The 15,066-nt window shown below is 36.4% G+C and overlaps 1 protein-coding gene across 5 annotated transcripts in view; it reads left to right on the top strand.

Moving 5' to 3' along the window:
• The window catches only part of SPOPL (speckle type BTB/POZ protein like), a 69,532-nt gene that overhangs the window by 30,075 nt on the left and 24,391 nt on the right, over positions 1-15,066 (top strand). For 2 of the 5 annotated variants that reach the window (XM_077153684.1, XM_077153686.1), the window contains exon 1: positions 13,335-13,480. In XM_077153684.1, coding sequence (XP_077009799.1) covers positions 13,451-13,480 — 30 coding nt within the window. In that variant the 5' untranslated portion in view covers positions 13,335-13,450. Of the gene's footprint in view, positions 1-6,008; positions 6,046-12,638; positions 12,779-12,962; positions 13,085-13,328; positions 13,481-15,066 lie in introns of those variants that run through there. The other 3 variants (XM_077153683.1, XM_077153682.1, XM_077153685.1) reach the window with 3 other exon arrangements.

Here is a 15,066-nt window from a genome sequence, read left to right on the forward strand (position 1 = left end):
TTGTTAGTTGTCCCAATTTCTTTCAATACTTACCCTAGAGATTACAGTATAATTCATACTATCCAGCCTAACATTAGTATTTATTCTTATTTTCCTGAGAATGCTAGGACCTTAGAACACTTTACTCCATTTACCCATTGCATCTTTTTACATTATTGTTGTCATGATTTTAATCCTACATGTTTAATTCCCACAAGACTTACAATTATTGTTTCATTGTTTCAATAATTTTGGAAAATCCTCACTTATTTATCTCTTCAAATATTGCTTCTCTCTTTTTCCTTCTGTAACTCCACTTACGCGTTAGACCCCTTCTTTGTCTTACATTACTTATGCTCTTTTTTATATTTTCCATACTTATTTCTTCGCTTTAGTGTAAATCTTTTACTGACCTTTTAAAAAGTTTTTTAATCCTGTCTTTCGCTGTTCAATCTGCCATTAAGTATATATATTAAGTTGTTAAGTTCATTATTTTCTATTTGAAGATTTCCATTGTTTCTTAAATAATTAAGTTCTTGGTAAAACTACCTTTTCATCCTTTTTTTTTTTTGTACCTTTTCCTCACTTCTACAACATATTAATCATTTTTAAGAGTTCTTCCGACTTCTGAATGTCTGAAACTTCTATGGGTCTATGTCTATTGCCTGTTTTCTTTTTCCTAGTTTTGATCATACATGTTTGTCTTTTGGTCTCCTGGAAATAATTGATTAAATACCAGTCATTATAAAAATTATAAAGGCTCCAGATGATATTTTCCTTCAGAGAGGATTCACTGTTCACTCTCTTAGACATAGCATGGGTCTGAGAACTTTTTTTCAGGGATTGAAATGAATCAAAGCTGACTTGAATTGAGGCTGACATAGTTTTGTCAAAGCTGTTTGTACATCTGTGTGCTGGTTTGAAAGTTTTATATACCCCAGAAAAGTCATGTTCTTTTATTCCTAAATCCAGTCTTGTGGAGGCAGCCATTCTTTTAATCCTGATCCAACATTGTAGGGTGGGACCTTTTGATTAGGTGGAGATGTGACTCTACTCATTTAAAGTGAGTCTTGATTAGTTTACTGGAGTCCTCTAAAAGAGACGTTTTGAAGAAAGCCCATACACAGATATTTGGAGATTCTTGGAGTGCTGACAGAGATGCTTAGAAAAGCCATATGAAACCAGAACATGGATGTTTGAAGAGAAGAAATCTCCGGCCCCCCAGGAGATTCTAAACTAAGAGATAAAGCCCAGAGTTTTGCCCCAGAGCAGCTAAGTGAAACCCACAGATGCTTAAAGAGGAAACCACTGGAATCAGAAGCCGGAAGCAACGGAACCAAGAAATAGGACGAGTAGGTGCCATCTGCCTTCACATGGGCAGATGTTGGCCTTTTTTTGAGTCAAGGTATGTTTCTCTGGATGCCTTAATTTGGACATTTTTTTATGGCCTTAGACTTGTAAACTTGTAACTTAACAAATTCCTGTTTTAAAAGCCATTCCATTTCTGATATCCTGCATTCCAGCAGCATTTAGCAAATGAAAACATATATTAAGTTATATATTAACTAATTCTCCTTTCATTATATAATCAGTTACCATTTATATAGCATTTTGATACATCAGATACAGTATTTTAGTTATAACTTCTTTGAAACAGTTTAGAGTACTTTGGGCATAAATTTACCAATTTATGCCAAAAGGTATAGTGATAGGTATTATTTTAGTTGAAGATTAAATAAGAATGCTATATGAGTAGCAACTGATTAAGCTATCACCTAGAAGACTTGGAGTCAATTACAGATTACAGAACAAAAGAGATATTTTTAAAACATGTTAGCTATGTTTTATAGTTAGATAGAATTTTCCTAATTTGTTGTAGTTTTAGTCTGTTAGGCTACTGAAATGCAATATACCAGAAATGGGTTGGGTTTTACATTGTGGATTTATTAGTTATAAGCTTACAATTCTGAGGCTGTGAAAATGTCCAAATCAGGGCATCATCAGGTAATGTTCAGTCCCTGAAGACAGGCTGACAGCGATCCTGGACTCCTACCACGTGGCAAGGCAAATGGTAGTGTTTCCTGGTCTCTCTGAGTTTTGTAGTTTTCATCTTCTTGGTTCTGTGGCTCTGTCCCTCTATGTCTGAATTTCATTCTCTAATAAAGGACTCTAGTAAGAAGATTAAGACCCACCTTGAATGAGGTGGGTCACAACTTAAAAGATCCTACTTACAGTGGATCCACATCTGTAGGAATGAATTAGCTTTAAAACCATGATTTTCTGGGATGCATAACAACTTCAAACCATCGTCACCATGTGATTTTTAAAAAGTCTATTGTGTTGGGTAATTCATATATTCCATTGGTCTGGAAACTTGATAGCTAGTACTTGAGGAATAACACAGAATTGAAGACAGTTGTTAAAGAACGATAATTGTTTTTCTCTTGAAAGCCATACAAAATAATCTTATTAGTATTTTGTTCACTGATAGTGGCTAATTTAAAATCAAAGGTTATAGAAGAAACTTTATAGGTACTTCATTACATTTCTTTTTTTTTTTTTTTTGACATGGGCAGGCTCCAGGAATTGAACCTGGGTCTCCTGTATGACAGGTGAGAATTCTGCCACTGAGCCACCATCACACTGTGGGTTCATACTCACAGGAATGGGATTAATATTAATCTTTTTTTTTCCTAGGGTACATAATTCAACCTGTCATATCTACCTTGGAGTTTAGTAAGCGTCTTCTAATTTGGGACATTTTCAGCCATTACATCTTTAAATAATCTTTCTGTCCCTTTCTCAGCTCTCTGGGAGTCCCATTGTGCATATGTTGATATATTTGATGGTGTCCAACAGGTCTCTTAGACTCATGGTTCACTTTTCATCAGTTTTTGTCTTTCTACTGCTTAGATTGGGTAACTTGGACTGATTTATCTTCAAGTTCACTGATGCTTTCTTTTGCCTTCTTTAATCTGCTACTGACCTTTCTGGTGAATTTTTCATTTCAGTCAAGGTACTTTTCAGCTCTAGAATTTCTCTTTTGTTCCTTTTGTAATTTGTGTTAGTTGATAGTCTTTGTTTGGTTAGATATTGTTCTGCTTTCCTTTCATTCTTTGTCATTGGTTTTAATTCTTGGGCATATTCAAGACAGTTGATTTAAAGCCTTTGATTGGCAAATCCAATATCTGGGATTCTCAGGAGCAGTTTCTATTAGTTTTTTTTTCCTGTGACCAGGCCATACTTTCTTGTTTGTTTTTTGCCTCTTTTGTTGAAAACTGGACATTTCAAATGTTATAGTGTGGCAGGTCAGATTCTACTCCCTCCTCAGGTGTTTTGTTGCTTGTTGTTGTGACATTGCTTGCTTATTTAGTGACTTTTCTAAACTGCTTCTGTTAAGGGTATATTCTGTGTTGTGTGTGGTCAATGAAGGCTGTACCATCAATTTTAGTGGTCACCTAGTCATGTAACTGATTTTTGGAATGGAGCCAAAAAATAATAACACTTTTCCCATCTTTTCAGATTGGCTCTGTGTTTAGGCACGCTTTCAATGCTTAGTCATACTGTTTACTACTATGCCTTAGTCTTCACTTCCTGCTTTCTCAGAGTCTGAAGGTCAGGTAGGTGAAACACTGTCTTCTCAGGTCTTGGCTTACGATATTCCCAACCCATGCTTATGACCTTCTAGATTTCTTGGTATACATGTGAGCTTTTCAAAGCCTATTTCCCCAAGTATCTTGCTCCCCAGTTTCTTTTCTGGGCTTTTTAGTTTACCTTGTTGCTAGACCTGAATCTTACTCCTTATTCTAAAATGCTGCAGGAAATACATTTGCCTTTAAAACTTTTCAGCGAAGGCCACCTGGAATTCTGTCTTTGCCCTGGGGAATCTCAGAGGCATGCAAAATAAAGGCAAACCCTTGAGCTGATCCATCAGAGAGCCACCAGACAAAAGTCAGAGTACATAACCATGGTTCTTTCAGAATAAGGTCCACATTACTCCCTGTGGGACGACCAATATGCACCAGAAATGTAGGCTGCCGTATTAGCAATTGCTGCTGAGCTGGTGGGTGGGGGATGATAAACAAGTATATTAATATGCCATAGCTCTTTCTCAACTGAAATCCAACAGCTTTTCCTTCATTAAGTATTTCCCTGTTTGTTTTAAGTTTTGGTTAGTGGTCTAGTGTTCACAAAAAAGTTATTCTGATAGTTATTACAACCTTTTTTGTTGCTTTTCTGGAGAAATTGAGTTTTGGAATTTCCCTGCTTTGACAATTTTGGTAATATTTCTATCCATATACTTTTATTACCTCTCTTAGAGCTCTTCCTTTTATTGTTTAGGGATTCATAGATATATAATCAGTATATGAATATATATGAATATATACCAAATTCTAAATACATATTACTTCTGGTGGGGAGAGGAGATGTGAGGGTGAGAGGGTACATAAAAATTGTGGATCCATGGTCCTTTGTCATATGATTCTTTATATTTTTTCTGAATAAGTTTTTTTTATGTGTGCATCTGTATTTATACTTACAGAACGTTAATTCTATTACTCAAACATTTTGTTTAAGTAGGAAGTCTCATGTTTATTTCAATAACAAGGAAAAATCTTGCTTTCTTCTAAGAATCACTGTATTAGTTTGCTATACAAACTAATACAGCTGTAGGAATGCGATATAACAAAAATGGAGTGGTTCTTTTAAAGGGAATTTATTACGCTATAAGTTTATGATTCTAAGGCCAGAAGAATTTCCAAACTAAAGCATCCAGATAAAGATACCTTGACTCAAGAAAGGCTGACTTCTGTCACATGGTAAGGCATTGTCATGGTTAGGGACAGGTGTCAACTTGGCCAAGTTGTGGTACCTGTTCATCTGATTGGGCAAGCGCTGGCCTGTCTGTTGCAATGAGGACATTTCATAGGATTAGGTCATGATCACGTCAGCTACATCCACAGCTGATTCCATTTGTAATCAGCCAAAGGGGAGTGTCTTCTGCAATTAGTGATGTTAAATCCAATCATGGGAAGCCTTTTAAGGAGGACTCAGAGGAGACAGGTTCCATTCCTGCTTTGGCTGGTGAGCCTCTCCTGTGGAGTTCGTCCAGGCCATCCATTGGAGTCATCAGCTTCGCAGCCTGCCCTGTGGATTTTGGACTCTGCGTTCCTACGGTCACGTGAGACACTTTCATAAATTTTATATTTGCAAGTGTTCCCTGCTGGTTCTGTTTCTCTAGAGAACCCTAACTAATACAGGCATGTGGCTGGCATCTGCTGGTCCTTGTTCCTGGTTCCATTAATTCAAGCTTCTGATGCCAGTGGTTTCTTCTCTAAGCATCTGTGGGCCTTCACCTAGGTCCTCCAGGACACAACTCTGGGTTCTGGCTTGCTTAGCATCTCATGGAAAGGCACATGGCAACATCTGCCGGGTTCTGCCCATGTCTAGGCATCTGCTCTCTCTGCCATTACTCCAAGCATCTCCAGACATCTGTGTCTCTGTCAGCTCTGAAGCAGCTGTTCTCTAAGCACTGTATCTGAAGTTTCTCAAAAATGGACTCCAGTAAACTAATTAAGACCCACCTGAATGGACAGAGTCACATCACCATCCAAACACCCACAGTTGGGCATGTCATATCTCCATGGAAGTAATCCAGTCAAAGTTTCCACCCTTTACAGTACTGAATCAGGATTAAAAGAAACATGGCATCCCCTATAAGATCGGATCAGGATTAAAGCAAGGCTTTTCTGGGGTACATAATAGTTTCAAACAGGCACAATCACTTAATAAGCTAATCTAGAAATTCTTGAAATTCTTTAAGACACTTGAAATTCTTAAGAATAGCCTATAGAATTGAATATGAATAAAACATTTTCAATTGTGTTAATGCACATAGCTTGATAGTCCCGTGTTATTCTCCAGTCACACATTGAGATATATGCTTTTCCTGCAAGAACAGGAGTAGGAATGATTGAATGTCATTAGGTGGTTAATAGTCTTTTTTTTTTTTCCTTTTTCTTTCCAAGTGGAGGAAAAACATGGAATATTGGAAATAGCACTGAGGTGGGTATTGGGAGATTTTTGCCTTTATCCTTATTCTAATATTTCTAACACTGAAAACCTGGACAGTTCATCTCTCCATTCTGGTTCATGTTCCTAATCTTGGCTCTCATCTATATAATGAAACTTGAACCTTATATTGAAGGGCTCTTTCAACTCTGTAGTATCAGGAAGAGCTGCACAATTCTATGGAAAGAGCATAGACTTTAACCCAGGGCAAATTTTTGTTCAAAGTCTAGCTCCAGTCACTTTCTGACTAGCAGTATAAAGTAAGGTATGAATCTGTCTAAGTCTGTTTTAGACAGGGAGACGTAGGTGGGACTTTTAACACCAATAGAGTTATTGAAGAATAAGCAAGATATGTGATACCTTGTAAATGCTCACAGATGTAGTCTGATCACCTTCATTCTCCATACCCTCATCCCATAACCATGTCATTTGAAGGAGTAGCTGATGGAGAACAAAATCCATGTAGCCTTTTATTTAGTTTGTGTTTATATAAGAATTTTGCTCTTAATTACATTTCAGGACGGGAATAACCCTTATAGAGACATTAAATCTTCTTTACCTTGCTGGGTTTCTTTAAACTTATTTTTTAGTTATGTAATTTATTAGTATTACATTACACATTACATTAGTGTCTTCTTACAAAAACTTAAACATTAAGAATTAAGACTGAATTTTTTTTTGACTTAACATCTCCTTTGACCAACATCTCTCCTGTCAGCATTATCATTATTGCAATGTCAAAGTACAACTCAGTGCACTTACATGCTGTATTAGTCAGGGTTCTCTAGAGAAACAGAACCAACAGGAAAGATCTGTAAATATGAGATTTATAAAGGTGTTCATGGAACCGTGGGAATGGTAGAGTGCAAAATCTGTAGGACAGGCTGTGAAGCTGTGGGCTCTGATGACGGGTCTGCATGAACTTCACAAGAGAGGCTAGCTGGCTGAAGCAGCAGTGAAAGAGTCTCTCTTCCCTTTAAAGCCTTCAACTGATTGAACTGTATTGTTGTGGGAGGCAGGCCTTAGTTGATCGCAGATGTAATCAGCCACAGATGTAATCAGTCACAGATGCAATCTACTGACTGATAACTTAATATAACAGCCTTCTGGTTTATCAGACCATGAAATATCCTTGCACCAACAGTCAGACCAATGCTTACCTGGCATAATCTGGGCATAACCACTTGCCCAGGTTGACACCAGAACTTGTCTGTCACACTTTGCCATTCTGTTTTCTTTGTATGCATCTAAACCTCTATTAACTGTATCTGCTATTTATATTTATAAAAGTGCGATCCTTTTAAGCATACTCTTTGATTTTTTCATAGACATACCCTGAATATTTCCTGTCACTAAAAAAATGAGCACACTCTTAATGGTTGTACTGTTTTCCATGTATGAATATATTACAAAAACATACTATGTTTATACTTAGTTATCTTTTTTGACAGTTATAATACTTTCCCTAGGATGCACTCCTAGATTGAATTTGACAAAGAAATTATTTGTCAAAGAATATTAAGAACTTTAAGGCTTTTGATACTGATAGAATTGTCCTTCACAAAATGTTTACCAAAATTATAATTTCTGCTTCTCTGTAATTTTTGCTGGCTGTAGATGTATACAGTTTAAAATAATCTTTGATAGCATAGATGGAAAATGAGATTTTATATATATATATATATATTTCATTGATTATAAATGATATTAAGCATTTTTTCCTTTGTAGTTATTCTCCGTTGGCTTGCTTGTTCATTCTCATCTCTACCTTCTGCATGTTTCTGAAATCGCTTTCAGTTGCCAGAAACCATATAAATGTTTCTCATTAACATCAAATAATGCCATTTGTTTTTCGTATTTATAACATTAGTAATTTATTTAGTAGCACCATTTCCTCTCCTTTCTTGCCAAACACTTCACCATAAAAAATGAGAAAGGAACTTATTAAAACAACTTTCCAATTTATAGTCCCACTAGAAATAAATGAGAGTATCTGTCCCCAAACCCACACCAATTTCTTGGTTTGTTGTTGGTCTGATAGGTAAAAAGTGACTTAATTTAATTAGCTTCTGTTCTAGTTTGCTTGCTGCTGGAATCAAAATGCCAGAAACAGAATGACTTTTAAAAAGGAGAATTTATTAAGTTTCAGATTTACAGTTCTAAGGCCATGAAAATGTCCCGGTTAAAGCAAGGCTATAGAAATGTCCAATCTAAGGCATCCAGGGAAAGATACCTTGGTTCAAGAGGGCTGATGATGTTTAGGGTTTCTCTCTCAATTGGAAAGGCACATGGCAAATATGGCAGCATCTGCTAGCTTTCTGTCCAGGCTTATTGTTTCATGAAGCTCTCTTGGGGGTGTATTCCTTCTTCATCTCCAAAGGTCTTTGGCTGCACGGTGTCTGTAGCTCTTTTCAAAATGGTTCTCTCTTAAAGGGCTCCAGTAAGCAACCCACAGTTGGGTGGGTCACATCTCTAAGGAAACAGTCAAAAGCTCCCAGCCAGCAGTATTGAATGAGGATTAAAGGACATGGCTATTCTGGGATCTACCACAGATTCAAACCAGCACATTCCACTCTTTGGAACCCCAAAAGACATGTTCTTTTCAAATGCAAAATACATTCATCCCATAACAATATTAGAAAGCCTTAAAGCATTTCAGTAACAATATAAATGCAATACAAAATTAAAACCAGTACAGAATCTCATCAAAAGTCATCTACAGGGGCAGGCCACGGTGGCTCAGCAGGCAACAGTGCTTGCCTGACATGCCAGAGGACCCGGGTTCGATTCCCGGTGCCTGCCCATGTTAAAAAAAAAAAGTCATCTACAGAAATTGTCTGCCTAAGCCAAAATTCTTCTCTGGCTCTGAACCTGTAAAACTCAGAACAGGTTATTTGTTGCCAGCATACAAAGGAGGGACAGTTGTAGAATACATATTCCCATTTCCATAAAGAGAAATTAGAAGGAACACAGAAGTCACTGGAACCTGCAGGGCAAAGTCCATTAGATTTCAAAGTCTCAGAATCATTTATCTTCAGGGCTTTAGAAAGCAGCATTCTCACCCTTTCCAAGGGCCTACACAGTGGCCTGCCTCTCTCTGAATGCAACCTTGGGGGACATTGGGAAGACCACCTCTTTCTTGACTCCACTCCCTCCAGTCATTGGGGCCACACCTGGGCTTTCGCCATCTCCAGGGCACACATTCAACCCTTCCATATGGTGGCAGCAAGGCTCTCCCCAGTCCCAAAGGAATGTGCTGCACCCTCTCCAAGGCCTAAGGCAGTACAGGTCTTCCACTGCAGACGTCCTATGCCTTTAGGGCAAACTCACCCTCTCCAGGTACTTGGGTGGGCCTGCTCTCTTGGCCTAAGGTTTCTTAACTTGAGACTTTAGCTTCCATAGTTCTGCCTCTGAAGTATTTTACCTTCACATTATCCTTTTTTATGAGCCCCCCAGTCCAAACTGACAGCAGCTTCGTTTATACAAGTTCCACAGCACTCTTGTTGGCTTTCTATGTAGTAAGCAAGGATCATGCCTTTTTAGACAGCAGGTGTTTCCACAGATCCTTCCTGGATAACTCCCATCTCCAATCCTGGCTTTCTCTGTAATGGCTGACTGGTTACACATTTGACTGAATCATCATATGGGGCACTGTTCTCTGGGGTCCCCTTTCTGGAAGCCCAGAAATTTCCAGAATGTCACCTTCTGGTTTCTTTGTACCCAAGAGTTCAGTTCTCAGTTTATCTCTTTCCTGTCATATTTTACTGTAAGCTGCGAGGAGATATCAGGCTGCACTTTGCACATTTAATTTGGAAATTTCTTGTTAAATATCTAGGTTCATGGCTTTTAAAATCTGCCTTACAGCCAAAGTCACTAGTCAGTTCTGCCTGATTATCTGCCATTTTAAAACAAGGATCATTTTCCTTCCAGTTTACAAATAACACACACCTCATTTCTGTCTAGCACCTCATCAGAGATATCTTTGGACTCCACATTTCTACCAGCAGTCCCCTCAGAGCATTCTAGTCCTTCTCTATCAATCTCCTCACACCTTTTCTAGAATCTACTCCTTATCCATTTAAAAAGCCGTTCCAGTATGTTTGGTATTTGTAAACTGCAGCAGCACCCCACTTCTCTGGTATCAAAATCTGTTCTATTTTGCTAGCTGTTGGAATGCAATATACAGAAAATGGAATAGCTTTTAAAAAGGAATTTATTAAGTTGCAAACTTACAGTTCTAAGGCTGTGAAAATGTCCACATTTTAAAGCAAGGCTATAGAAATGTCCAATCTAAAGCATCCAGGGAAAGATGCCTTGGTTCAAGAAGGCTGATGATGTTCAGGCTTTCTCCCTCAACTGGAAAGGCACATGGTGAACAAGGCAGCGACTGCTAGCTTTCTCTCTGGGCTTCTTTTCTCACAAAGCTCCCCCCGGGGCACATTCCTTCTTCATCTCCAAAGTCTCTGACTGCACAGGCTCTGTAGCTCTTTCCAAAATGGTTCCTCCTTAAAGGACTCCAGTAAGCAACTCCATCTTGAATGGGTGGAGACACACCTCCATGGAAATCATCTAATCAAAAGTTACCGCCCACAATTGGGTGGGTCACATCTCCATGGGAACAATCAAAAATCTCCCAGCCAGCAATATTGAATAAAGATTAAAGGACATGGCTTTTCTGGGGTCCACCACAAATTCAAACCAGCAGAGTTTCTTGCTTGCTTGCTTCCTTTTTTTCGGTTGGAGAAGTTGTGGGTTTACAGAACAATGATGCCTAAAACTAAAAAGAAAGTTTTTGTGATTTTCTTATTATAGATGAAATTCCTTTTTTTCTGAACTATTTCTGTTTTTTACTTTAGTCCCCTAATTTGTAGAGTTGTTTATATATTAGGAAAATTTACCTTATATGTACTTTATATATTGCATATATTTTTCTTAGCTTGTTTTGAAATTGGTCATGATGGTTCATTTTATTAACTTACTTCAAGCATTTGGCAAAATTGTTGACCAGGACAGGGCCCTTTCACTTATTACTAGTGGTTACTAATAATTATAAGTCTTTCATTGCTTTATATAATTAACTATTAATTTGCCTAAAAGGAATATCTAAATCATACTTCTTTTACTATCTCCATGCCTCCTAATAAAAATTAGTGGTACTTTACCAGCCAAAAAGTAGTCAGGAAACCAACAAGATGGGGAACTTAATTTAAGACTGGGAGTGAAAACCTGTGGCTTTGTCAGCTAAAAGTAACAAGCACCCCCAGCATGCTAGCATAGCTGAAAGAATTAAAATAGTAATAAAAAACCAAACAGAGATATTGGTAGCCACATAATATGGGGGAGATAGATGTTACAGTTAAACCTAGGAAAGTTACTAAAAAATAAAACAGTAACCCACAAAAATCAGAATCCAGAGTTGATATATTAGCTGAAATGTACAACTTTCAACCAAAAATTATGAGATATGCAGAAAAACAGAAAACCGTAACACATATTAAGGGAAAGAAAAAAGCAGAAAAGCCAGTCATGGAAGACCATATATTATACATTTATATTTATAGAAATTTCTAGAAAACACATAACTATAGAAAGTGGATTAGTGGTTGACCAGGCTTGGGGTGGCAAGGACCTTTTGTGGTGACTGAAAGTGTTCTAAAACTTTTAGTGTTGATGACTGCACAACTGATTAAATTTATTAAGAATCAGCCCCTTCTTTTGCCTAGTTAATTTTCATAGGATTCATGAGGTTTTCTTCCCCCATTATTCATTTATACAAAATGGGCTCTCCAAACTTGAGTCCCTGTGTTAGAATGTATTCTTAATATCACTGTAGTGACAAAATACATTGCTTATGGAGTGCTTTCTGGTTTTGCCTCTTTCTTTTATAGATTTCCCATTATCTAGTCATCAGTATCTTGGCCAGGTTATGAGGAATTATATGTCCAAATGAGTCTGGTAAAAGACATTCATAATGAAATTTCTAACTGAAAAGAGCTAACTGAAAGGAAATTTTATTATGTGGTTCATCTCAGTAAGAGGCACTCTGATAGGGAGGAAGTTTTATCAAAGAACCTGTTTGTCTGAGATCAAAGTAAACTTTTGTAGAAATCTGTCATTCTTAGAGAATATTGTCTGTTAGGTAGCATTTTGTATTTTACTTGGTGCTCTAGAGTCTGGCAGATGAATTTCCAGGGCTTTGCAGCCCTTTTGGTTTTCATTAATTTATCAATGATAGATGAAGGAAGATGAATTGGGTATTATTACTTGTTCTCATTAAATTTCCATGTTTGTGATTTTATGCATGTGATCTTACTAATAAGCTACATGTTGTTTTGTGTTTTGTCACATTTTGAAAGTATGCCTTAGCAAAATAACATTATATATAAATGTTAAGTTTGATTATTAAGATTTAATGTGTTAGATCACACAGGTTTATGATTTCATTTCTTAAAAAGTATTAAAATAATTTGAAATCCCTTCATCGTCTAATTTGGGGAAAGTATTTGTTTCGTGACGATTTACTTCTTCCTGTTTGATTCAGTCAGTTAAATTTTTTGAAGTTTAATTTGACCTTCTTTTCTTTATAGGTGAAGTACTCAACTGTGTGGAATACTGCATAAATCCTTAAAGACTGCAATACAGAGTAACTATGTCTCGGGAACCCACCCCACCTCTACCTGGAGAGATGTCTATTGGTCCTGTAGCCGAAAGCTGGTGTTATACACAGGTATATGCTGTTAAAAATGCCTTATTTTTTTATATGTTACTTAGAAATTTTATAGTATTTTGAGAATATTGTTTTGAAACACTATGATAGAAGTGTTATAAGAATGGATCATAGGATGTTTAACATGTGATAAGTTAAAAACATAAAACTCATTATTATAAAAGTGGTTTTCTGAATCTCTTAGGTTAAAGTAGTAAAATTTTCCTACATGTGGACCATAAATAACTTCAGCTTTTGTCGAGAGGAAATGGGTGAAGTGTTAAAAAGTTCAACATTTTCATCTGGCCCAAATGACAAAATGAAATGGTAAGATTTTCATTTGTTTTGGTTTTGTGGTTTTGTTGTTTTTGTTGTTGTTCCTGAATAGATATTAATCTAATTTTGTATTAGATTGGTAGTAAGTTCCTAAAGGGTAGAGAAAGTGAAGAACTGTGGGTATATTGCCAAAGTGCTGTTTGTGATAATATTTAACGAATTATTTCAGTATTGCCTCTCTTTTGAACACTTAAAGTATTATATTCCTCCATGTGAGCCTGTTGTTTTATTTTAGGTGCCTGAGGGTAAACCCAAAGGGATTAGATGATGAAAGTAAAGACTACTTGTCCTTATATTTGCTTTTAGTCAGCTGCCCAAAAAGTGAAGTTCGAGCAAAATTCAAATTTTCCCTTCTGAATGCTAAAAGGGAAGAGACAAAAGCAATGGGTAAGTGACTTGCAAACTGGAGTGAAGAAGTCTCTGTGTAACTACCAACTGTGACTTCTGCACTTTTACCAAGAGAAGTCTGGGATTTTTTTTTTTTTCCTTGACTAAAATCTGCTTATTTTAAAACATTTAATTTGACCAATATTTAGTTAGCTTTAAATGCTAGTGTAGTGCTATAATTGTTTTACTAAATCTTAGACTCATAAGACATGTAAAAGTAATTAAAAGTAATACTAAAATGTAATGTTTTCATGACCTAAATTATATTTACTTGTTGCTTAGAAAAATAGTTGCTATTAGGGCAAGGTGCTGGTTTAATGCCTGGCATATAATAGATATTCAAGAAATATTTCTCTTCTCCTTTGCCATTTTTCTAGGTAATAAAATCTGAAGAACAGTGTGAAAGAAAATAGAATGTCCTGATATTTTGTCACTAGAATTTTCTTTTGAGCAATGGACTGAATACTGACTGAAAGGAAATCATGTCTTTTTAGTCTTAGGGCATATTAAACTCGTTCCAAGAATCACTTATGTAGCCAACTGAAATAATGTTACCTAGAACTTCATAATACAAGATTATTGTAGGAAATATAGAATATGCATACTAGGAAAATATATCATAAACTGCTCTGTTAAATTTTAAATAATTTTTAGAAGTGAATCATAGAATCAAACCACTTTATCAGGAAAAATCTGTTCCACCTACTCATTTATAAAAATATCGTTTGGGTGAGCCACGGTGGCTCAGCAGGCAGAGTTCTCACCTGCCATGCCGGAGACCCAGATTCAATTCCTGGTGCCTGCCCATGCAGAAAAAAAAAAAAAAAGATATATATTTATCTTTTATTGCTGAAATATCACATATTTTCAGATACGTTTTTACATTATCTCACCTTCAAGGTAGTGTAATATTTCGTAATTAGGTGTATTACTGTTTTTCCCACTTTCATTGTCTTCTTTGTATGGTGGACATGAGGACTTTCTTTAGAGATCTTGTTTATTTCTGAGTATATACCTGTTACACAATGTTAGACATTTAAAACATTTACTTCAGATATTTATTAACTCTTGCAGAATATGCTAAAAGTATCTTTTGGTCTTTCGTGGAAGATTTTTTTAAAGGTAAAGGGATTATGTCTAGAGACATAGGACTGATACAAGTACTTTATTTAGCATTTTACCAGTTAGTAGATTTTTCTGTAGTTCAGTGAAGCTTAAATTGGTGCAATAGGTCCCAGAAAAGTTTACATGATGCTTTGGTGATATAGGACATCCATTTTTAAAGGGAGAAACAGGAAATGAAGGATATGTTTCTAATAGGGTCCTGATTAGATAGTAACCAGTATGCCTATGTTAATCCTAGTTCATTGTTTTATAGGACCTAAATTAAGAAAGATCTCTTCTCCACAAGATTTGATCTAGCTTTTCTTCTGTTTAGAGATTAAGAAATCTGAAATTAAGCTTATTGAGAATGGCCAAAATTTGCCCGATGATATGAAGTCATCTGATTCTACTTGACTTGACTTTTATGACATTTCATTTGTGAACACATGGAATGATTTCTATGATTGATGTATCTGCCAAAT

Source organism: Tamandua tetradactyla, chromosome 3 (genome assembly GCF_023851605.1).
Source record: "Tamandua tetradactyla isolate mTamTet1 chromosome 3, mTamTet1.pri, whole genome shotgun sequence".
In the NCBI taxonomy this organism is placed as follows: Eukaryota; Metazoa; Chordata; class Mammalia; order Pilosa; family Myrmecophagidae; genus Tamandua; species Tamandua tetradactyla.